The 26,410-nt window shown below is 37.1% G+C and overlaps 1 protein-coding gene across 2 annotated transcripts; it reads right to left on the minus strand.

Moving 5' to 3' along the window:
- On the minus strand, positions 1 to 25,534 carry RASSF9 (Ras association domain family member 9). Of its 2 annotated transcripts, none has more exons than XM_027897601.1 (2): positions 25,307 to 25,534; positions 1 to 2,405 (listed from the first exon to the last, which is right to left on the minus strand). In XM_027897601.1, exons 1-2 carry the CDS (start codon positions 25,351 to 25,353, stop codon positions 1,130 to 1,132), a joined length of 1,323 nt encoding a protein of 440 aa, XP_027753402.1. In that variant the 5' UTR covers positions 25,354 to 25,534; the 3' UTR covers positions 1 to 1,129. The 2 variants fall into 2 exon arrangements, with proteins under 2 accessions (XP_027753402.1, XP_027753403.1); XM_027897602.1 differs by lacking the exon at positions 25,307 to 25,534 and adding an exon at positions 24,946 to 25,122.
- Between the last annotated feature and the right edge of the window lie 876 nt (positions 25,535 to 26,410).

Genomic DNA, 26,410 nt, shown 5'->3' on the forward strand with positions numbered 1-26,410 from the left:
TTTTATCTGGGGCCTAATATTGAATTAGCTACATAAAGTGGATCAGTTTTAGCTGTATCCCATAGTCCTCACGGAGGAAATAGGATTTACAGGTTCCTGCTCCAAAACATTATAATATGGAATTTGACAACCTACCTGCTATGTGAAAATAGTAACTAGCTGCCTATTGGTAAACCGTGTCTAGACAAAGACAAAAATGTCTAGTCCCTGCTTGTCGCTTCTGTTATGCTTTTTTTGGTAGTCATTATTTGAGGAGGCTTAAGACACTGGATCCAAACAGTGAGATAGGCAGGAGAAAGCCTTCCTGAAAATGCCCCTGGGGTTAAGCGTGAGTTTGGGATTTGAGCATCTCGCACAAGCAGGACATAAGCAGTTGTGACATGCCTGCTGGCAGAAACTATGTGGACTTAAACATCACTGGGACAACTACAGGGTAACAGCAGATAAGTAGGGAGGTTAAGTATCTTAAAAGCAGGTAAGTGCTGCTGAAAGAGAATCAAAATTAAAAACCTATGTGTGTAAGGTAATTTTTAAAATGGCACTTAGGAGTTTTTGAAAATATCCTGATGAAACTAAATTTAAAAATACAACATAAATACAATTATATTTCTTATATCATGAAAACTAATTTTTATCAAATTACATGCTCAATTATATATTCCATTACAGCAGCTCCATGGCAGCAAAACTCCATCTGAATAAAGCTAATGTAACAGAGCGGAAAATAAAGCTCTCTGTCTAGTTTGCTCTAGTCTCTACTTCATGTTCCTAAAAAGTTAGATAGATGCAGGAGTGGACTCAAAGATCAAAGGATATCAAATCTCCAAACTTTTGGGCCAAGCCAGTCAGAATGCTCCTGTTCCACTGAGTATCAATATTACAAGATCTAAACAGGCTGTCTTGATGTAGCAGAGCCAACAACTTTGCACCTATCAGCAAATTCATGATACTGCCCATACATTTCAGCACAAATATACTGTTAAAGACATAAATAGACAGTGTTTACGCTGCTATAGCGGTGCCACAGTTTTAACATCTTAAAGAGCTTAACTTTTAAGACAAAAAGGTTTACTAATTCTTATAAATATCCTCAAAATACAACCTTTCCTAAATGCATTACTGTTTTCAACTATGTTGACAACAGTACCACGTCTCCTGAAGTTATTTCAGAGTCCTGACTGTGTGTAGAGCTTATTCCAGTGTCAGAGTCTGTATCATTTATGTCCAGATTAGTCACTCTATGAACAAAGTCAGGAACAGCAGTGCTGTTACTGGAGATGCCACTGCCCTTGGATGGCTCTTCATTTGACTGAAGCTTAGTTTCAATGTTGTCTTTAACATGTAGTAAATTAAATTCTTCTGTAAGAAGTTCATATTCTTTTTCCTTCTTTTGAAGCAGTGAGTCCCTGTATGTAAGTTCTTTCTGAATGCAGCTCAGGTATGAGTTGATTCTTAGACCATCTTTCATACTTTTTTCCAGCTCGTATTTTACACTTTCCAAATCTGAGTTTTCCAAATCAGCATTAGCAGCTACTTCTGTGCGAACACCATCTACAATTTTTTCCGTGCATATACCGTGTACCTCTTTTTCAATTTCAGCACACAGGTTCTCTATTAATTGTTTGTGATGTTTCAGTCTCTCTTCAACCTGTAAAATGCCCTCACTTTTGCTCAAATAGTCCTGCATCTCTTTTTGATCATCTGGCCTACTCCTTTGCTGCTCAGCCTCACTTGGATTGATCATTAAGTAGGAGTCCTGTACATAATTTTCTCCATCATTGGCCACACGATCTAGATGGAATTTCGCTTCACATTTTTCAATTTCCATATCCAGTTCCTTCATTCTAAGGACTTGTTGATGAATGGTATGATCTTGAGAAATTATCAGATGAATCAGTGTCTCCATATTGTCTCTCTCTTGCTGAACACTGTCCTGTTTAAGCTTGGCCAGTTTCCGGAAAGTCTTCCTCACAATTTTCTTTTGCTTGTCTATTGGCAACATCTTCATGTAATTTGCTGGACTGAGGTCCCACTGTTTTTCTACGTTTTGTATTACCTTGGCTTCAGCTGTCTTCCACAATGGAAACGAGAGGAAGGCATCTGACTTCACCAACACAAAATTCAAATTAGACTGCTCTTCCCCCCAGGCCTTCCAAAGTCTCAGAATCTTTGTCAAAGGAGGCAGTACTCGCTCTGAGCCTCTCCATTTTTCTACGATGCAGTAATCACTAGGTTTTCCAAAAAGGATCTTTTTCTCACCAAATGTTTTCTGATGTTCCTCAAGCAGTGCTTGAATCACTTCTGAGCAAGTTGTGCGCTTTGTCAGGCCACATACAATCTTCTCCTCCTGGCAAACCCAAACCACAATCTCTCTTTCATTTGAAGCCATGTCCTTGCTGGGAGACCTGGAAAAAAAGAAGAGACCAAATATAAATTACACTATCAATGGTACAGAATAATTACTATAATTCTAATACGACATCACATTGAAAAATCTGTGTATTATTGTACAAGATAATATACTAGTTTAAATTCCATGAAGAAATATCTTTTGATTAAGTAACAGCTTTAATCGGCCACTGCCTTAATATTACTACTAAGTCAGCTGGTAATCTCACACAAAACGGCAATGTCACACAAAATGTCTTTTACCAAATTTAGTTTTTGTGCACATAGTAAGTGTGTATTAAAAATCTGTGATAAAGTTTGGCAATCTGTATTCCATATCCAGACTATACTAGGACAGCACAACTTCTTCGTCCCATAGACACTGCACAAACATTTCTAAGCTCTGAATATCACCAAGGTTTCTGAAGAAAAGAATGAGCTGAACATAGATGGACTGAGGAAAGCTGACTGAACTCCATCAAAGTTAAAATTTGACAATAGGATAAATCTATAGTTTTTTTGCCACACCCAGACCCACACAAGCATAAACAGCATTGTTTTCCAGTGTTATTTTTCACTATTTTTTCCTGAAGTACCAAATAGCGTGAATTCCAATGAGTTGTGAGAGAATATCAACTGCAAGAGAACATGTATATGGGTCTGTATAACATTTAAAATGATACAAAATGCAAGAAAAGGAAAAAAGTTTATTTATTTGTTTGTTTGTTTATGAATTGCAATGAAAGTGCCATTAAACTGCTATCTTCTTACACTAAGATACTTCAGGTGTCTGAGATCCCTTTATGGCTACTGTAACTGTCTAATCAGTACAATCAGTAGTGCCTAGAGAGCAATTCAGCTGACTAAAGGTAGAAATTCACTTTACAGCTAACTCTTCAGTCTGTCCCCATCTGAGTGGCCCTGGATTGCTATGGGCCTATGTTGGCAAAGTTGCTAGGATATTTATGTCCTCAAACTTCACATGCGTAATTAAATGCCTGCCTATACCTGATAATTTGACCTCTCTTAACATAAAATGATAAAACAGTAAATTGCCTGAGGAAAAATACCTTTCATCGGATTTTCTGGTATCTCTTGCAGTTAGTTTGAATGAATGAGATTTAACCTGGTCTTACTGAGAAAACTTGAACATGAAAATAACTATTCAGAAAATATTCAAAGTGCTCAATACAACATTTGCTTCTATTTGGGACTACTTATTTGGAGACCTTTTCTAGTCTTTTGAGATGTAGTAGGAATGGAGTTTTATTTGGCTTGATTATGGTTATACCCTATGATTATTAAAGCAATCCAACTTGTTTTGTTTTCGTAATTATTACAAAACATGACAGACACACTGCAGTCTAATAAACTGAACTATGATTGACTCAGCTCTAGGTGCCACTCCGACCAGGAGGCAATAATCCTCAAAAGACAGGAGAGTGCAAATGAATACTAATAAAAACAACAAGAGTGAGCTTATTAGTATCATCGCACAGGAGAGATCTGTCCAACTACATTGCTTCAGGCCTTGGAACATTCCTCTGTAAAATCTGTGTTTTGGTAGATTACTCTGAGTAATGACATAATTTTCCCACTTCAATAGCTCCCCCTTACAAACCAGCATTTTACAGTAATTATTTTTGAAGCTGGTGCTCAGAAGGTTAATACTGTTTTCATAAACTGCTTTTCAAAATAAGAGAATATTTGTCACAGACATAGAAAATGGCAAAGTGGTACAAAGAAAGAGTAATATTCAAGTTTAAATGGAAATGGGGGAGGGAATGAAAGATGATACTAGCTAGATTAAATGGCATTACTGTTAAGTATGTCACATGCTAAAAATTCAACATCTGTAAGTGCTTTTAGATTGAAAAAACCCAGGATGCTATAGAATTTTTTTTTCTGTTGACAGATTGGGAGTTAAGCGAAACGAAGGTCAATAGCAAATTGCAACATGAGTCAGCTGTGACTATAAAATAATTCAGGCTTTTTTTTTTCACTACAGATATGAAAAGAAATACCAGATTGGGAACTCTGATGTGGTAAACTCAGTGCTTGCTCTTCCTGGTTTCTTCTGTAATCAAGAAATACATTTCAAGGAATGAGTATTGTCCCTTCTGGCATTCTTCCAGGTGTATCTTATACAATTTGTTTTTACATTGAAACTCTATATTTTTCTTTTTTATTCTTGTTTTTGGTTGATTGCTATGTTTTTTCCTGGTCAATATTTTCAGTATGTAACAGATTCTGTGAATTAGAAGCTTATAGTCTCTTGTTCTCCTGCCTCCTTTAAAGTTTTCTTATGAAGACAGTTTCCCTCTGTGATATTAGTGAAATTACAGTTAAAATCTGAAATTCCCCATACACCTTATCTTTATTGTACTGGTAAATACTTCTGCTATACCCATTTTTATACAAAATTCCCACAGAGTTCAGCAGGAGTTAAGCAAAATTCTGATGGCAACACACTGTTTATTGTAAAGCAATCTCTACAGGATCCCTGAAACAATATGTGTGTAAAATAACATCTTTAAATTACTGTTTTCAGTCCTTTTTCAGCCATTTATCACCCCCTGTTATTTTTTTCAGTTATGATGCACCTGTCTACACAGGATATACATTAAGATTTTTGGAGAAGGACTGTTCTTTGCTTTGTCTATTGCATGTAACTAGTAGTAGCACTGCAAAATTGTATAATGTATGCACATACAGGTACGCAAAGAACTCAAGTAGCTTATACATGAAAATATATACTTATAAATATATATGTATGTATGTAATGTATGTAACCAACATCTTTTAATTATATTGTCACCTTTTACAGAAAAGGAGAGAATAAATTAAAAAATTCTGAACATCTCTGTAATTTTGGGGCCAAAACAAAATTGTAAAGTACAAATTCTTTCATTATGTTTTCTATGTTTTGTTACAACATATATTATCTTAAATTTTATTCAGTTGCCTCACTAAAATTTTGATCTTCCTTTTAAATCAAAAAGAATTAACAAGTCATTTATAATCTTACATTTCCATCAAATTCTAATATCTTCTAAAATATCAAAGGTGATTCTTTATTTTCTTCCACCAAAAAATGGTAAACTGATGCACTTTACCATGGACATTATATGTAAAATTTACTGTATAATTCTTTTATCATAGTTAATTCAGATAGTTCCAAACAAAAATGAAGCATCACTGTGTCAGTCAGAAAAGAACAATTATTAAAGACTTGCTTTTAGGATGCAGGAAGATGCTAGTAGCTAGTACAAAGACGTATCTTCTGTTCAGCTGTGCTTTCCTCACAGAAAGTGAACCACAGATTCTCCATATACAAAGTGGAATTCATCTCACTTAGACATCTGAAAGTTAAAATTTCAGTATAAACTCACTATCAGACGTTCCTCTTTGTCAAGAGCTGAGTGTGGACCACCAAGGAGAAATCACCATTGCCTAGACCATCTGTGATCAGTGGGATGAATTCTCAAATGAAGCTATTTCTCTCTTTTGTAAACTATGAGAGATCATGAGGCTACCTTCAATTAAATAGCTCATTTTCAGGTAGTTGAATTCAGGTGAGATTAATCCAATCAGATTATGGTTTATTGTCTGAGAGAAATGTCACAAGAATGGTTACAGCAACAGTAGATTTAGTGAAGATAACTAAAAGATAACATATTAGAACTTCATACTTAGTTTAGACCTTGACTGTTCCATTCACTGTTCAATTATTGCTGTAATTCATAAGGAAATCCATTAATTCATTCCAATACTAAGCAAGATATTTTGAATAAATTTTGATAATTGACAATATTTTTTTTCTGAAATGCAATACTAAAAATTATAATCTTCAGCAACAACAGCTTCTTTCAAACAGTCATTTTAAGGGAGAGGCAAGCTTTTCATGTTTACAAGTTGCTTTCCTTCCATGTGCTGCAATTTTGTAAAGGACACAAAAGAACCACCGTTTTTAATGGCATATCAGTTAATGAGGGCATAACAGTGGAAGTGTTTTTCCAGTTTAAATGGTTGCTTTTCCTGAAAACCACAACAGCAACTTTCTCAAAAGTAGCTAAGCAACTATTTTTTTTTTCCAACAATGCATTGCTGCTGCTGTAAACAGGTTTTGAAGCTTTCAGTTATGGCTTGAATTCTGTTTCTTTGAATTGAGCACTGAAATGTTCTACTTATCCATCTATGATTTTAAAGTCTTGATGATAACAACAACATGCAAGTCTTTTTTTGCAAAGGCAATTGTTTCTTAGGAACAGATGGGAATTTAAACTTAAGAATGGTCAAAAGTAAATTTGAATCTTTTTGTTTGCTTCGTCTGCTAGTTTAATGCCTTCTACTCCTTGCTTCTCTTAAAGATGACCCAAAAAAACATTCCAATCATGTTATAGACCTCACACAGTCTTAATTATGTCAGCACAAACTGATTGTTGCCTGTCAGATATACACTTTGTTAATTTATTCTTCAGGCCTAGGGGAAAGTAATACATTCCAGCAACACATAGACAAAACAAAAACACATATTTACATTGCACAAAGTCAAAATATGAGATAGCTTAAATGCTGGAAGCGGCGCTTTTGATATTCACTGACTCAAAGGTACGTCTGGAACAAAAATATATATATATAAAACACGTAATTCTTTGCCTTCCTAAAAATGTTAACATTCTTCTTAAATATGCAACATATTGTTTTACAACCAATCATGCCAATCAAATAAAGAGATCACCCTACTTTTTAGAATTTTATCTTCCTCTCTAAAAGATGTTTCTTTTACCTTAATAATTTCTGCAAACATTCTATTCGGACTAGGTCACTTGCATATTGTACTGTTAGCAACTCAATGCAGTGTTTCTGAACACTAAAAGAAAATCTTCCCTCTCTTCACTGTAATAAATTCTTTCTAGACTTTCACAAAACAAAATGGAATTCCTTTTTCAATATTACCATATTTCTTGATGTACCCTCCCCAAAGAAAAATCAAACTGTAACTAAAAAATACCTAAGTAGTTAGAAATTTCACAGCCAGGACATTTTTGTGAATCCCTTGCTAGTTTAACGCTTTACTAATTTTAATTCAATGTGAACAGCTGAACCAATTTTATGTCAGCATAGCAACCAACTAGAAGTTTTTGTGTTAGGAAGGGGATTCAAACCTGAGATTATATTCAAAAATTTTACTAGTTGTCTCCTCCCAGTCATTGAAATAATTTATATGGAATAAAAAAATCAATAGGTGAAAACAGATGGCACACCAAGCAATACACTAAGCTTTTCCTTGAAAATGTGTACAACTGTTAAAAATTTATAAATTTGCTATTAAAAGGATCATGCTGGAAAGCCATTTGTGTAAATTCTCCTAGGAATTTTCCCCCCAGTTTATTGGGAAAATAACATTTTATTCCATGACAACTTGAACCTTCTCAATAGCATACACAGTTTAATCTGCAGCAGATCAGATGATAATTGTGTTTTATAATTGACTGGCTGATGTGATGGAGTCCTCAGCTGACCAGGGTGTGTAGGTACGGTGCTGTCCTGACCTCCCCAAAGTAAGATGAAAGTGCTTCTAAACTTCTAAGAAGCAAACGCCTAAATTATGTTAAATGCCACGCAGAACAATTCACTTTCTTCAATGAAGAAACCAAAAGCCAAAAAGGCTTTAAGAGACAATCCTCCTGATGCCTACTTCATCCTTGCAGGGAAGTTTTTGCCTAGAGGTACAGGGTCTGCCATTTCAAAGTTCATTAAGAAACATGAAACTTATAGGGAAATCCAGCCAGGTAGCTCCTCGTGTCTCTCAGCACTCTCTACCTTCTTTTTCAAGCTGTACACTCCCAGCTCCTCAGCAAGAGGTTCTGAACCTCATCTTCTACCTGCCACTGCACAGTGGGTAACAATTTTCCGGCCAAGCCACTTGCTCTCCTCTGAAAATGGTGTGACACAATAGCGTATAACATCCTGGGAAAACAAGAGACACTAAACATTTAACAGTCTAGTGTTTTCAAGGGGCTAGTTTTGAGCACGCTGCTGGGGCACATAAATATGCCTATTTGGATTTCGGCAAGTATGTGTTTGTGCTATGGATCTCTTTGTTCAACACCCACAGATGTTTCTTCCATGTGCAAGGGCCTGGAGAGCACTTGCCTTGTTTTTATGCACTTGCTAAAAACCTTGTTATTGCTGTGCTGAGATTAATAATCTCTGTTATCTGTCAGAGTTAAGCTGTAACTACCTATCAAAAAAAAGACTATCTATAAAAATAAAATATTTTTTTATTATAAATACTTGCTGGAAATAAGAAGGCAATATTACAGGAATACCTACTTGGCACAAAAAACCTACATTTCTGGAATAGATCACATGCTGCATGTCATTTGAGAGCTTTTGATAACAGTGAGATTTACATATCAGGGTATATAAGAGCTAATTAATTTACTGGTCATAGAATCATAGAATATCTCAAGTTGAAAGGGACCCATAAAGACCACTGAGTCCAACTCCCTGCTCCTCACAGGACTACCTCATCCAGAAGCTCCTCGAGCTTTGACAGGCTTGAGGCCATGATAATCTCCCTGGGGATCCTGTTCCAGTACCCAACCCCACTCACAGTGAGGAATCTTTTCCTAACATCCAATCATTTGTGGGAAGGATGTGGGAATGCAGTTTCCACCAGACCTCTGACCTAATATGAAGTCAATAACCTAATACAAAGTCAAAACATAGCAAATGCACAAATCATCTCATTCCATTTAGAAATGATAATGTATTGCTTTTATTGTTTCTTTTTCAAAATCTCAGCGTGTTACACTATATATGTATAAGTATATATGAAACAGTAGATGATCACTATGAAAGAGAAGATCAAAATATATTTTGGGTCTATGGAATTTTATTTGTGAATTTGCAAAAAAGTAAAGCTATTGGTGCCATGTGTTGCAGCTCTTGCTTGGAAGAAACTCTAATTTAATTTGATCCAAACAGATTTTTGATTGTGAGTTTAAACATTAAAGCTATAGAGAATATACAGCCCATATGAAAGCTAAGGTCAGCAGCATTTCAACCTTTCAGGAATAAATGAATCATATTAAAAGTTCAGACTAAGTTTATTCAGACTATCCACATTTAATCCACCTTTTTTCTCAACTTTCTGTCACCTTCTGTAAAGCTTTTCAGAAAACACAATAAAGGCCAAATCTTATACTCAGTATGTCTCCTGCCTAAGTAGATTACACGCTTCTGAGTTTCCTAAGGGCAGCAAGGAGGAAGTAGCTACTCTCTCACCCTGCAATGAAGCTGGAATTACTCCAAAACCTTAGGGATTCAAGTTAGCCTATTAACTAAATGCATTCCCATTCCACTTCACCTGTCCCTAAAAACAATATTAACATAGGTACAGTTAATGTCCACATAGAAATTCCATACATGACATGTCAGAAACTTGGTTCTTCCCTTCTGCATCACACGAAAATCAGGGCAGTAGCTAGCTGAAAAGAATAATGGCAAGGCAGAACTACTACTTTAACTGTAAGAACAAAAACTCTCAGTGTGCTCCCAAGAGTAGTAGTCCCAATACTGTAGGAAGACTTGGAAAGAACACCACAGGACTTCTGAAAAAAAAATTATTTCAAAAGAAATAACTTTAATTTCTCTCTACCATCTGTTTCTATAACCATTTAACGTTACTCTATAGTAAAACTTCCTCCTTTACAGAAATGTACATAGTCATTTACTAAAAATAAAAGAAAATTAGGCATCTTGTGAGTCACGTGATATTTTTCAAACATACACATATACACAACATTTTGGATGCTCTATTTGAAATATTTCAGATATGTGAAAAAAGTCAATTTTTACAACTGGCTATTTACAACACATTTTTCCAAGTATAAATTTAGGTTCATTTTGCTATTCCTTTTTAAAAGCATAAATTTTTGACTAAATAAGATACCCATACTGTTAGAAAGCCTTTATGAGGAATTTTAATTAGCAACAGCTGTTGCAAATATGTCATATCAATTAAAATTGATGTACTTAAAACTGTGAGTAGGTCCTTAATCTATTCTGCAGAGAAATGCCATCGCCCTAGTTAGCTACTGTACAAAACTGTGTACATTATAACTCAGCAATGACCTATAGTTGAAATTTCTCTTCATGTAATCACTTTATACTATAGCGGTGAAATAATTTTGAATTTCAATGGGATAGTATTATTTTGTCATAGAATAAAATACATGAAAGGCACAACAGTTCAAAGACAATAATTCTGATAATTAGTTTATTGCAAATAACACTTTCACACCAGAGTTTCTGCTGACTTGAAATGTCAGACTTTGTTAAAAATCCCATGGGAAGTCACGTGCTTCATTCTAACAAGTGTAATGCTTGGAAACAAATGCCTGAAAAGGGATTAATATTTAAGAAAAATAAAAAGAGGGGAAAGCCCCGACAATACTCAAAACAGATAAAAAAGAAATTAAAGTAGCCAACAAGAAGGACCAACAAAGACTGACAGTAATAATTGTACCATCTGTTATGTAGATAGTTTGTACTTCACAGAGAATAAACCAAGAAATTAGAGTAACTCAGGATGTTGCAATAACAGAAAGACAGAAATAAGAGATACTGTAAAAGGAATTATACACCTTGCTTACTAGATGAGAGTGATAGTTATGGTAGATTATCCTGAACACACCCCTGTAGCTCCATTTAATGACAGGACTCTGTGCCATTGCTACAGTGGACAATATTTTTTTGCAAAATCCTATTTGCAAGGTCAGCATGCAGGTTTTCAGCAAAGGTGACCAAAGTTCTACTAAGTCCTCTCCTTCACTTATTAGCTCTGCCATATACCATATTTATGCTTCCAATCACTTAACTTATAGGCAAGTGGAAAGGCTGCAGTGGAGACTGCATCTGCCCCTGTCATTTCCTCCTGTCATACCTCTGAAATTTTCCTCTATCCCTAAGGGTATACATTCCCTATAAATTACATCTACGCTTTAAATCTGCCTTCCTGTCAGACAAATCATCATTTCGCCATAGTATATTCAAAGTCACAAGATTGCTAAGTGGATATTAGTCAAAAAAATGTTTGGAATTCCAGCAAGCATGCTAGGTACACAAAATGCCGTAGCAGGTAACATGTTCTTCATATCAGGTGTGTATTTGTGGTGACCTGACACAGTGGAGGTTAGAACAGAGGAGAACTAGCTGTCCACCAAAATATTTTCCAATATGAGTAACAATAACATTAACAATTTACTTTACTGGGAAAACACACTTTGATGTGCATATTGCAACTACTAGTGAGGAAGCAGCTGTTATACAGGGATGGAAGGTGCAGGAAAAACTCCAGAGCCAAACCAAACACTGATGTATTCAGTGATAGTAGTTCTTTAGATCATACTGGGGAGAATGGGAAGATGGGCATTTTCAAATTCCTGTGTTAATAAGCAACATGCAAAGTTTAGGAATATCAATACAGCAAATGCTACATCTTGATTTTGGGGAGCAACTAGTTCTTACTAGCGACCAAATGAAAATGCCGCTTGTACTTCTTAGCTACCGCAAGAATTTTGCTACACTGCAAAAATACAATTCTATATATTGTTCCTGTGTCTACTTAAGCGCCTATACATATTTAAGCACTGGTCACACTATACAAGCTTTATGAAACTCCTATTAATAATGCACAAAATTTGCCTAAAATTCCATCACTTTCAATAATATAGAGGAAACAGAATCATTTATAGCTCATTTGGAACGTAGACTTCAAAATGATAGAGTTACTATTACAGCCAGTAGAAATTATCTAATTTATCCTATTAGAATTTTTTAACTGCTTTTCAGAAGCATCCTTGTTGTTCATGAGCTTTTGAGATCAAAGAAGTGAGGGGAATTCCAAGCATTGAGAGGATGAGTTTTGTTGTTGTTGTTCCATGAAATTCAGTTCAGCTTTTGTTGAAAAGCAAATGTATGCTACTTCCCTCCTCTGGGTTTGTTGACATTTTGCCCAGTGCAGAAATAAACACAAAGCATTCTGAGGCTGGGTCTGGGCTGCCAAAACATGAACAAAGCGCACTATATGTAAACTCATGATAATAAGGTAAGCTGAATAAAAGAAGATACAACATGGAAATAGTAAGATTTCATTCCACTTTTCCAATACTCCCTAAGCTAAAGAAGGCTGGTATGGTTTTCTTCTTATGAACCATTATATGCTGTGCATGTTGTTACCTCTTCTCTGCTTCTGGTAGCACCATGTGACACAGAAGCTAATCTCATTCACAATAAACAGAAAGAAAAGTCCAGATGGATTTGGTTTCTCTTTGCCAGTCCTCAAGCTGAACTCAGGCTCAGAAAATAATCTCTTCCTTATATTCTGTTCCTTCTGGCTACCTACTGTAACTACTTCTGTAGCTGCTCTAGTAGGACCCTGTGGCAAATTTCAGTTTATAGTTCATGAACACTGTAGGAATTATTATTTTTATTTTCTGTTTTTAAACACTCCGACACTCCTCAAACTTATCCCCAAAACAGACAAAAATTATTTACAAAATAAATACCTTAGCAAAGTGATTATCCTAAATACTATTTTTACTGCTAAATCTAGTCTTATAGGTTAGCAATATATATGACTTAAAATACCATTAATAATTTAGGCCATTTGGTGTCTAGCTGATATTCCCATCTCCTTGCTTGTGCCAGCTCTGTTAGTTTAACCAGAGTTTCCAGCTTGATAAACTTGCAGCAAGCAAACCCAGGAAAACAATATTAAAAGAAAAACCCAAAACCAAACCAAATCAACAAAACACACACACACAAAAAAAACAACAACCAACAAACAAACAAACAAAAAAACAAACCTGAAGAGAAAAAAGAATAAGGAAAATATTTGTTTGGGTTCTACAGTGTCAGGCAAGAATAGGAGCAATGCAAAGGAAAAGGCAGAGTGGCCAGGAACTTGGAAAGGGGGCTTTTTACAATACCAAGCTTTTAGATCTGTTCAGCCACCTCATCAACCATCACTCTTTCTTAATTTTTTTGAATCTAATGATTTGTCAACACAGCTTTTTTGTGTATCGTAAAATCTAGTTTAAGGATCTCTTTACAGTTTGCCAAAAGTGAGAGAAATACAGGATAAGCTTTAATTTTCTTCTGTATGTATTGTAATAAATTTTGTAGAGTGAACTACATCACTCTGAAAGTTATAGTGCATGATCTTTGCCATTTCATTTGCTTTCATTAGATTATTTTGAAGAATATCACCTCAAAAGGGTTTCTATTAAGACCTCATTTACAATTGATTCTTTCTCTTTTTCTTTCTTCAAATTTCTTCCTCCAACTTTCTGAAAGATAATTCAGTGACAAATGTGTTCCATTACTTACAGTATCTGAAGAGTTGAAAGGAAAAAAAGATGAGATGATGAAGTGGACTCATATAAATTTTCATTCTAAAGAGCTAAATTGAGTACTAGATACATAATTATGCTAACAAGAAGAGTGGACATAAATTTTTTTTAAAAGAAACCTGAAGAATTTTTAGTGTCCATTGTCAGTATGAGAGATTTGTGCATCTTATGCTTTCAAGTAATTTTCTAAAATTGCCTATCAATGAATGCTTCAATATGTAGTTAGTCAGACACAGGCTGATAAGATCTCTGAAATATAACCACATCTTCTCTGAAGAAGCTACTGAACAAATGAAATAAATTTTTAACCTTACCAACTGTGCTCTGTCCTAGCAAGGGATATGCTAAGGAGGGCATAGGCGATCGCACAACTAGCTCTAGACAGCTGAGCAATAGAGATAGGGAAGGCAAGGCAAGAAGGGATGATTTGCTGTCTGGAAGCAAGGTTAATGTTGGATCATAAAGACTGCCAAGAGTAAGGGGAAAATTATGAGAGTAATGCAAAGAAGAAAGTGTAGACAAAAGGGAAAGATACAGAGAATGGTGTCCAGTAGCACACACACATATTTTTAGCTGCAAGAAGAAGGAGGCTGGCTGCAGAGGAAAGACATTTCATGTGATTCACATAAAAAGCCATGTGAATCCCAAAATATTTGAATGATGGTGACTTAAGCCCAAAACCTGTTCTATAACAGACATAATACATTCAGATAATGAGTTTTCCTCTAGGGTCATATGAAGAGTCTCATAACCATGTCAGTTGTCCATCACAACACTCCCACTGGGGCTGAGCTACTTGTCTGACCTCCAGTGAGTCATGATGAATTAGGCCATAAAGACAAAAGCCTTGTTAAACCAAGATAACCCATCTAAATGTGATAGAACAGTTCAGGAAGAAACTGTCCAAAAATTTGATGTAGCTGAAAGGATAGTAATCCCTGGCATAAGATTTGTGATGAACAGAGAGAGAAGGTATGAGACAAAAAACTGCAGTGGGCACAGCTGAAGGCAAGTATGGCTAGGTTACTGTGACCAAAGACCAAGGCAGGCCCAAGAAATAATGGTGCTAGTTTTGTGAGATGCATCTATGGCAGGATAGTGATTATCCCAAGCAGGCTGTGACACCAGAAAGACACTGCAAACTACTTGTTTAGTTCACAGAAAGTCAGGCTGAGTCACCATTCAAATTAATCTGATGTTTCTTTCACAAATCTTTGCAGGTGGGGATCCTTTCAACATATGAGCAATTCATATGGCTTCATAGCTCAGGGAGGATAAAATGGTAGTTTACTTTTAATAAGGTACTTTATAAGCTGAATGGTTGCCCACAGTGACAGCTGAGTGCAGGCATGTTTCCCTCTGCCATGCGGACAACTCTGTCATACTTGGAGAAATATACATATTTAGCTTTCTTCCATGTCCTATGCACATTCTGTTTGTGGCTTCTGACTTTTAAAGAAGTCTAATGTGTGCTTAGTTTTCTAACATGTAGATGATAGATATGCAACCTGCAGAAGTGTCTTCCTTGCTGCTAAAATTCATAATACCCACCTGGACACCTAAACTTCTACAAAAGTACTGCAGAAGAGTTTAACTTCTAACAAAGGGATTTGCTGACATCAGCAAGTTCAGCAGGAACTGATCTAAAGTAGTCAGAAAGGTGAACAAAAGGGCAGGAGGGCAGGACAGGTACTGTTAGACCATATTCAGGTGTTCGTTGCATAAAAATATAATATAAATTAGAAAAGCTAGAGAAAGTCTGATCTCCTCCTCTCACTGAAGCCTTCAACACAAATCCTGGTCTTTGTCAGTCTATAACTTATGCCAGCACAAAATGGTACAGCTTCAACATGAAATACTAAGAGATTTTCATTTTAGAATAACTTGACAAGACTTTTCTGACAAATACATGATGAGGGTGCCAGTGTGGGCATCTGACAGGAGGGTTCTGTCCACCAGGGCTCCTGGCTGCACTTCGTGTATTGTTGCACATGCTCTGAACAGGGCTATTACGTGGGACTTGTGGTCAAAAAACTGAAAGACAGCATTTTTCCTAATCTTGGTAAGGTGTGACAGAGGCACAAACTACAGGGTTTTTGGGACCAGCATAAGACATGGTAGGAGTGCAGACAGCTGGGCAGTGCTACCAGTCAAAATGTTATTACTCAGTATTTAAACCTAATTTTGTGAACATCAGAAGTTCTTATACCTTGTCTTAAGCAACTACAATTACATTTAGGCACCAAAGTCTCCTTCATAAATCTAGCCCTTATTACTTATGTTTGTTCATTATGAGTGCATTTTATATATTTTCTCCCTTTTATAGAAGACACTTTTCAAAATCTAAACTTTTGATACATGCCATTTACCATCAGATGTTCAATTGCTTCTCAAGCTGACACATTACTGAATTTATCTCCACATACTCTTGTAGGGAAAGAACTCTCTTTTACAAACCAGAGCTCAAAAATATTCAGGCCAAAGCTATCCACTCATTAAATTCCCACTCTGGCTAACTGAATTGATATCCATAGAAATGTCCAAAGTGAGACATCCTTTGCTCAGCCCTTGTGCAAAACAGATTACAGGACACTGAATTAGCAAATAAGGAACATGCAGTGAGTAACCACTTCTGTAAACTGTGGTTCATATGACTTGCCCAAAATCAGGTAGGAATTTTGTGGCAGAGTCGGGGAACACATCCATGTTATTAGGATGGTTCTCTCCTAATCATACATTATCCACCTGTAATTCACCTCTGCGTTCATGATTCCCTTTCTGGTTTTTAAAACGAACTGGTGTTCTACAAAGTCTGAGCATGCTCCATGAAAAGTGACTGGGTGGAGCTCATGTCATCTACCTTAAGCTATTTAAAATGTAGATGTGCAATCAGAGATAATTTTCTGACCTTCCTCTGTAATCAGAGTGGCATAAAGTAGGCTCCTCCAAAAGGGTGACTAATCACATACTGAAAGCCTGTCTAAGACTGAATGAATTGCCCTCCAGAAGTGTTTAGATGTATCCATTAACTACAAAGAGTACCTAGATGACTAGATACCTAAATTTTTAGTGGATCAAGTTGAGTAAGACGGAGCTTGACATTTGTGTTTTCCTGTGTGCTTTAATCTTAGGAACAATATGAATGTCAGAAGTACTGTGACCATCCACAATTGTAGTTCCAAAACCAGATCTTTTTGTCTGATGCCTGTAGTGACCTTCACGGGTAAACAAACATAGTTAACTACCTAAACCTGAAAGTATCAGGAATCTGGGAAAGGGCAGTAAAGTCAATACCAATCCTAATTTTTTTTAGAAAACTGGATTTGTACAGAGCTTTTCAGTAAAACACGATTCTAATAACAAAATGGCCCTGAGAGATACAGGCAATAATCAAGTTAAACAAGTATACTTAGTGCTTCAGAAATCAGTGCAGAGGAAGTCTGTCATCTGGTAATATCCAAATGAAACAGCAGCTCAGAACATCAGTTTACCACTTATGAAGCCAAGCAAAACACGAGCAGCTGCACATCTGTGTAAGATCCTGTATTTATAAATATCACTAAGCCAGTCTTTGATCAGTGAGCAGAATCTGATAACTTCCTATGGCAAATGAGGTATACTTTAGGTCATCCCAACTGTTGCTCTGAAAAATGTTGTAGCTTAAAACTGCTTTCACAGTGGAAACTACCCTCTGTAGAAATAATCCTTTAGAATTTGAAAGAGGTTGGGGAAAGCAAAGTAAGGTGTTCTACATGGATGATGGAATGTATTAACACAAAGCAAACTGCATGATCAAGACCCAAGGGCAGACTCTCTTAAAAATTAGTAGTCTTCACTCAGCTACATTATTCCACTGAGGTCATACATTACAAACTAAAGTAAGGTAAACATATCTGTACCTGACCAAAACAAAACTTGGTCTAATAGATTATTAAATTTTCAAATACCTGATTTTGTCCTTGAACATGAGAATATTACTATTTTTTGTATATTTACTTTAAAGGTTGATGTTTTTTATTACTATAAGGAGGAAAAAATAAATATCTTCTGCTTTTCAACAGAGATTATTATATTTACTATTATGATGGAAAATTCATAACTCGCAACTCTTTACATCAATGAAAGAGAACAGATAGGGGTGACGCAACTTAAAAGTTTTGACCCTCAAAATAGAAAAATTATATTCACACTTATATATTTTACTCACAGCAAATACCTACCCTCTCTATAAATATATTTTCCTCCCATTATTCACCAGTTTACTAACGAATGTGAGGGGAAAAATCATACAAAAACAACCACAACCCAGGAAAACAGAGGCATATATCACTTTTAAGATTAAAACATAAGAAATAAGCTTCTTCCAATGCTAATGCTCAAAAATGTATGTCTAGCAACCATCCAAACTCCAAATTAAATGGTTCAAACTGACAGAGGCAAATAGGTACTCAGGCAGACAGGACTGAGAATGAAACAGGAAAAAAATGGTGAAAGAGAAACAACTTTAAATAAAGGGTACAAATAAAATGCATGACAGATGTGCCAAACTTGCACTGTAATTTTTTCTTTAAAGTTTCTTGCCTTTTCTTAATTTCTAAATGATATCAGGACTTGGATTTCATAGCATTAAAAAAATAATTACATGACAACTTTATTATCATTACCATCGAGAACCTTCCTTTCTGTTTTTTTGGTTTCTAGAGTTAACTTTCCTTTCTTATGTTCACTTCACAAAACCACCTCAAAATCTATTAACATCCACATGACATTTCTTTCTTTATTTCCCTTTCTAGTACAATACAACCTTCCTCACAAGCCATTTTTAACATTATGAAAAATTTTAGACTCCTGAAAATTCCTCAGACAATTATGTGAAATTAAACCTAAACAATCCACAGTGTATTCTCATTTTCCTGCACGGCAGCTAGCTCTAGTGTACTGTACAACAATTAGAAACAAAGAACTCACAGATTTTATTCATACCTCTCTCACTATCTGGCTTTCATCCTCTTTATTTCCACAAATTTTACACTGTCTAGTCATGTCCTACTTATTTTCCTGAGGCATGTAAATATTAACACCCAAATTACAGCTAAGGAAAACTAAATGAGGTTATTGGTTGTCTGAGGTCACAAACAATTTGGTATCATTATCACTATTGCAACACCTGCAGTTTAAGTGCATTTCTGGATAGGTCAAAACAAGAAAAGGCAACTAGTGCTTCATTCTGGGGCCCATTTGAGTCAAGTATCAGAAAGATGTTAAAAAAAATAGTATTTTGGACAAGGCTCCCCCAAAAATGCAACTTCCAAAATCACTAATGAGGTTTTGACTTTTATATTTATGTGTTAAACATAAGCATAAGATAAATTTCTGAAAGTTTATAATTTTTCAAGAATTATGCAAGTCCATGGAAAATTTACAGCCCCAGAAGGTAAAATGTCATCATCAGAATTTGCATGAAAACTGTGCTGCGTTCTAAGTAATTTTTTCTAATGGGACATGTAGGTATAGAATAGCTCATAAAAAAAAAAAAATAAAGATCAGATACAAACTGATCTGAGAGAAATTTTCAGAGAACTGTGCATAACATTATACTGAACTGTACTTGTTTAGTACCTACATTCTGTAAAGGATTGTTCTGGCCTCTGCTACACAAAAAAAAAATTTTTAACTTATTTTCCCATTTGGTTGGCCACTCTTTCCGTTCATTCTGAAACCACTTGTCTCTTTTCCGTTTTGTCCTGTGTGATACCTAATGAATTGCTAGCATGGAAGCACTGCAGAAGACAGAAAGTCGGCATCTTGAGGGTATCATAACACATGAGAGAAACAGTAGAAGTGACAATAATATCCATGCACGTAACTAAGTACCAGCATGTCCAACATTTAGTTCTAGGCTTCACTTAATGTTTGGTCTTAAATACAACTTTTATATTGCATCATCCTTTCTGTCACTATTAATAAGGATTTATCAACATACTAAATATAGAAGCTGAATGGACTAATTAAGGCTTGTACAGCATATGTGATGTTAATGCTTTCAAATAATAATGTTTCAGACCATAGTTTTACATTGTTACTACTAATCATATAAAACAAACAAAACAAAAAGTTTTTCTGAGCATAGGTGAATCAGGAGGTATTACTCTGTGATTATCACTGACTTTTATTAAAGTTAATAGAATCTTAAAAAATCCCCATCGCTGAAAACAATGCAATGTGACTGAGTTTTTACTCTCTATGTAAAATGCTAATTTTTCAACAGTAAAATAGGAAATGGTCATTGACCAACAAGATTTTTCCTCTTTTGAATTTTTCACTAAAAAAAAAAAAAAGGGTTTTTTGTTCCAAAATGTATCTCTCAGCCTGACTTTACATTATATTAGTGTTTCAGATTAGCTTCAACTTAACCTAAGTCATGCTCTTTCCTTAGATGGTGTAGTATTACACACTTCTATTACTCATTTTATTTACTCCTTTGGAATGAAATTGCTGCCTGACCTCCTGGAATAGTAGATAATTAACTCTTTAGAAATAAAGTTAGTGTTTTGCTAGACGAAAAGCTCTTCCTGAAAGTGAAGTGAACAGATACGTACAAAGATTATTAGAAAATGTATGCAACCATTTTGACCCCTGTGACAAAGCTGACAAGCCAGATCAGAAAAGAAATTTTCCTGTATGAAGTCTGGCTCAAAAAGGAATAACTTCTCTCATAGTTCGCTAATACGTCTCACACTCAAGAAGAAATAAAAAATATGGAGAAGAATGTATTCTTCCATTACCAAACAAGCACCATCCTTTGATTAAAAAATTTAACACAGATAACACCACTGATTCTAAATAAGTTTTTATCTACCCCCTCCAACATACATACCAAATACCTGGTAGTCTTGTATCAAAAAGCACCTTTATAGCTTCATATAGATTTTTATCCGGGTTTGTTTATCCAAGAGAAGAAGTATTAGACATCTCACATGATCCCATGAGACTTACAGTGTGGGTCACGCACAGTTCATTCAGACAAGCAGTTGATCTCCAAGAGCTTTACCAATCCACACATCAATGCCGAGCATTTTCAGTTTTACGTCACCAAGGTATAAAATGTATAGCAGCGTACTCAATCGTAGAGCAGTAGAGATGTTCAGAGTAATACTCAAATCACTGTGCTAACTAGATGTAATGAGAAACTACTGGAGGGAGGGAGGGAGGAAGGGAGGGATCATGGAAATGTTAGGTCAGTATCAGGGAGATGAAGTTGCTAATCTAATTCACAACCCTGCACAGTAATATAAAAACTGAGAGAATCATCGAATGTGTCTCTCATTGGGGAGGCGCCTCTGACTGTCAGAACAGAAAGAACTCCCTCTATATCCATAAGACTGAATGGAGGTATATGGTCTTTCTTTCTACATCTGAATTAGAGATTAGCTGTTTAAAGAGAGGAAGAATTAAGACTAGGCATATAATAAGAATTAAGTCTTTTCCTCCTATAGCAAAACTCTGTGCTGATTGCCATTGCACTGAGTAAAAGTGGAAATGGTGGAAAAAAGTAAATAACAAAAGGTGGGGAAAAAAATCAGGAAGGAAAAGGAAAACCAATAAATACATTTAAATATTAAAAGATTTGTAACACAACTGTTTCATCACAAAACAGTATATTGGGTTCAGAATTATTGAATGTCAACAGAGCATGCAAATGATTGTGGTAAACATAGGGCCAACACGAAGTACACTGGCAAAAAGTATTTCTCAGTGTGCTATGCCTAACAGGACAACCCTACAGCATCAAGGACAACTGTGTGAAGAAGATGGATTATCTGTACCCTCTGCCTCTCAGTGTGCTACTTCCCTGACCACAACATGCACATAACAGTAGAGCTTCAACAAGGTTTATGTGCAAAACCCAAGGAAGTAGTCTTTATGAAAGAAATAATAGATGCCAGCTTTCTTGGTGTGAGATAGATCCAGATATCCTTGAAGTATTTAAATGAACCTAAAGACCCCTTTTCAAAGGGATCAAATCTAGCACCCAAGGGCAAAGAAGTTCTAATCTTACAGAAAATCAATGCAGCATAAATTCCTGTACTGCTTAGCAACCAGGAAATCGTATACAGTGTGAAACCCTGGTACATAAACACTGGAAGTATATATGCTCTGTATTTGTTTGCCATATTTGGATAGGGAACTGATTTGCTCTGTGCAGAGCAATGTGTTAGAATGCAAAGAACTCAGTGCCTTTTCTCTTCCTCCACCTTCCGCTAAGCATTTCCTGCCATCACCACACTTCTGAAGCATGATATGAGCTGAGTATTCCTTTCACTCTCAAAGAATGGCATCTTTAAAAGATTTGCATGAAAATAAACCCCCTTGAGTTCAGTCATGCTGCAGTGCCTTAGTCCTGCAGGAAACTCTTTTTTCTATTGTTGCCTCAGAGAGTACAGCCTGTCCCCACTGTGAACATTTTGGTCTGTAGGTGGGTGGGGCATCTTGGAAGTATTGTTCTCCTGGGGACACACTGACAAGCACAAACACAGTCTGGGGTCTATGCTACTTAGAGCTCTTGAAAAAGATATCAAAACATCACTCATTGTCTTTCTGGCCAAGAAATATATGTTGGAGCCACATTGCTAGCAGCCTTTCCCCTGAAATCAAAACAGGGCTTACAGTGACATAGGCCTTGCTTGTACTGTCTCTGCATCAGTGAGATTTCAGCAGCCCAAGAGAGTAATACTGACTGAAGATCTTTCAAATACTCGTAGTAGTTTGCATGGGTTTTGTCTTCCTGATGGTTAATCTCAGCTTCTTTCTCTAAAGGCTGGTGACATCATAGCCAACATCCCTCACCTCTTGCTAGAATACCTCATAAACACAGACTCAGGGTAAACTCCTTGTTTAAACTCTGGGGTCTTAGGGGTAGGGACTGACAATTTATGATCTGGATATGAAGAGCCTACTATGAAACAAGGCCCTGATCTGGGACCTCTGGGCAATGCTGCAAGTCAAGCACTAATTACAGTGGTGTCATCTTGTTATCTGAGCAAATGACTGTAACGCCTTCATTTTCCTTCTGGCATTTCTTCCACTTACCTTTATTGCCTCAACTTAGCTTTATGTCCTCATGTAAACATAGATTTTACTCCTCATTTGCTTATCTTATAACTTTCAAAAGTTATATTTGCATGTAGCAAATGGTCATTAAAACATTCCAGAGAAAAAGGAAAAAAACTTAAGTTTCTCAGAAAAGTGTACGTGCACTAGTTCTAATGAAAAAAGAAGCAGCAGATTAAAGGTCTACATTTTTGTATGCCCCTTTCTGGTCCCTCTTTAAAGGTAATTAAACTAATAAAAGGTAGTGAGCCACAAGTTCCAACTCCCCAACTACTACCCTAAACGTAGTGAAGGATTTTAAGCTCACTTCAAGATTTCAGATGAGTTCACCAAGATACAATTATAATAAAGAAGAATTATTATGTAGCTCTTCAGTTATACTGCAAAACCGTTTTACTAAGTGCATAAGCAAAGTTAAAATCTCAACATTCAATATTAGAGCTAACATTAATTATGCAGAAATTTAAATACTCGAACATAATGGCAACACATCTTACAAATTATGTAGTTTGCTTTGTTCTTGACCTCCTCCCCCCATATTTCTGTGCTCACACAGCACCTTCTTATTGCCACAACTACTTTCTGCCATTAAAAGCATTAATTTATTTTTGGGGGTGGAAGGATGAAATGAGAAGAAAATGCTAGATGTTCACAGTAATAGTTCTTTTGGTATTTGAATTTTTATTGCCTGTTTAAAGCTTTGGATTCTGAAGTTCTTTTCACAATGAATAAAATGTCACATTAGCAAACAGTGAGACTGATGAAATTAGTGTGAAGATATTATAAATATCCAAAAGATATCCAAAAGAAACAGTTTCACCATTGAACACAATGGAACTGCGCTTTGTGATGTAATGCTTATTCAGACAAGTGATGGCAGTAGCGAAACTTACATCTTAAGACTAATAAATTTACAGTTCTATGTAAATGCAATATCATAAAACAGTTCATGTCCACCTTTCCAGATCTTCTAAACAAAAAATGGCTACATGAGAAGTACATCAAAGTTTTACTGTTTTCAGACATATTAGCAAAACACGCCGTTTAATCTGTAATCCACAATATAATAATTCTAAAAATACTACCCAATTTTTTAAACATTGACTGTTAGAGTCTTTCTGATTTATATTCTTTATACAATGCTAAATTAATATTTTCACACAATCCCAACAAATACAATCCCCCATGAAAAAATTTCAGTATACTAAATGTGAAAACCAAATGCCAAACCCAAAGAAGGGACATTTTTACAAGACTTTTTTAAGAGTTCAGTTATATTCCCCCTAGAAGAGATTTTTCCCTTGCATTCCCTTAAATACAAACTAAATTTCAGCAAAAAGCATCAGCCAAAATGGGGAAGAGATTACAAGTGATTTTTGAGTTTCTTATTGAGGCAAAATTTCAGTGACCTGTTTCTGTTCAGCTTTAGCTAGAAGGTCTCAGCAACTGTACATCCTACAGAGCCCAAGCAGATTTACTCTACTCCAAGAATATTTACTCTCAAATAATCTAGTGCCATCCTAGCACCTAACGTGATTACATAACTCTTTTTCTCCTTTTCGCAGCCGGTGTGCGGGGCATGTGGAAGCATGCACAGCGTGAGGGGCAAAGTCCCCATAAACTTCGCGCCAGCAGATCCAGGGACCACAGCTGACCACCTGAAGAATTTTATAGGCAAAAAGCCACATGCAGTACGAGTCCATACTGGACTAAAGGCTAAACAAAAAAAAAGCATGCCCTCTCCCCACGCTGGAGCTTGATACTCCCCTACCTCCCAGGCTTACAGCCAGCGGACAGGATAAGGGACGGGGTTGATTCGAAGGAGTTGCAGGCTGCTGCTCTACCTCCCTGGGGAACGTGGCTAAGGCGGGCGGCGAAGGGCCCGGACCTCGGCCCTCCCGTGAGAAACTCAGGGAACTTTGTCCCGGGGCGGCTGAAGGGCTCCGGGTTTCCCCCCGGCCGCCGGCGGGACGCGCACGTCGGGGTTGCAGCCCGTCCTGCCGGCCCCGGCGAGCCTCACCTTGTTAGCACGGGGGGCCGCCAATGTTCGCCTCGGTTTAGACAGGGCAGGTTCGAAGTCCGGAAGAGCTACCTTCCGCTCACGGAAAATATTGACCAGCAGTCAAAAGAGCCAGAGCGAAGAGGTGAATGACAGGTCCGGGGGAGGGGGGCAAGAGAGGAGCCCCTTGCCCCTGTACACGCCGGCCCCCTCCGCCCCGCTCCCTCCGGCCCCTCTCCCGTTCGCTCATGAGCCCTGGAGTTCCAGCTGCAGGGAGCGGCGTGGTCCGGACAACACATCCTGCCCCCAGATCCAAACAAAAAGTATAAAAATATTATCCCATATCGCCCTTCCTTTTCCTCCACATACCCACGCATTTTACCTGTTTTTATGTCGGGTTTTTAATAAATTCCTTCCAAAAGGAGCCATGATCCCAGCGGCATAACATCAGCGATTCCCAAACAATTCGAGGGTGTTCCCTTCTCCCCTAATTTTTTTTTCCCTGAGCTCCTTCCAGCTTGTTAATAGTCACCGAGCGTAGCGATGAGCTGGAAGTTGTGCAATTTACTGCTAACTTTGAACTCCAGCTTGTTGCTGCTGCTGCTGCTGCACCTTTGGAGTCCTGCCCAGCTGCGAACTTGAAGGAGGTGTTTAGGAGCCGGAAAAAGAAAGGGGAGGGGGAGAATACGCACTTGCTCTTGTGATGTGAAGTTATGCACAGAACTTGCTAAACTTTCAGGCTTGTCACCCTCAGGGCAGCAGGCAGCAAATGGGAAAGAAGGGGTTTTGCTCCTGTGGAACTCTGTAAAGACACACACGCACACAAAAGCACTGAAAACTTTCCCTGGGAGGCTCCAGCCACTTCAGGTCAAGTCGTTCAGCTTAAACACACGCGTTAATGAAGGGGAAGCAATAGTTGCCACACCAGTTCCCAGTGCATAATAATCTGCCTTTTCAGTACCTCGGTACTTTTTTACAAGGTGTTGGACGAGTAAGGGGAAGATGAAGGGAAAAAGAGCTCTGTGGCCCCTCTGCTGTCTCTGGGCTTTAAAGTAAATAAGCCATTTGCATGAAAGCTTTTGCAGACTGAATCCACCTTTGAAAAAGTCTAAAGTGGGGCCTAGCAGAGAACAAGCAAGGCAGCAATACGACAGGCAGGGTTCCTACTGCACTGTCCGAGGACCTTTTTTGTTATTATTTTAAACTATCTTCACCAGAAGGAAAATGAACACACACCATGGTTCCTGTTAACTGGAACCCTCTGGGAACAACAGATTTGGAATAAAGAGAGCTTCAGAAGGATTTATTCCCCACCCCCGGCCTCCTCTAGTATGGAGCTGAGCAAGGGAAAAAAGCACCCATTGCTCCCCAAAGGCTGGTGCTGGTGTGTGAAGGTCCGAGGGCAGGTGGAAAATTCTCTGCACAGCCCTAGCTCATAGTAGCCCTCTACTAGCCCTTTCTGCACTTAATTTAACAGGTACATATT

This window comes from Empidonax traillii, unplaced genomic scaffold (genome assembly GCF_003031625.1).
Source record: "Empidonax traillii isolate 1590-97213 ecotype Southwest subspecies unplaced genomic scaffold, ASM303162v1 scaffold551:size421405, whole genome shotgun sequence".
NCBI classification, from domain to species: domain Eukaryota; kingdom Metazoa; phylum Chordata; class Aves; order Passeriformes; family Tyrannidae; genus Empidonax; species Empidonax traillii.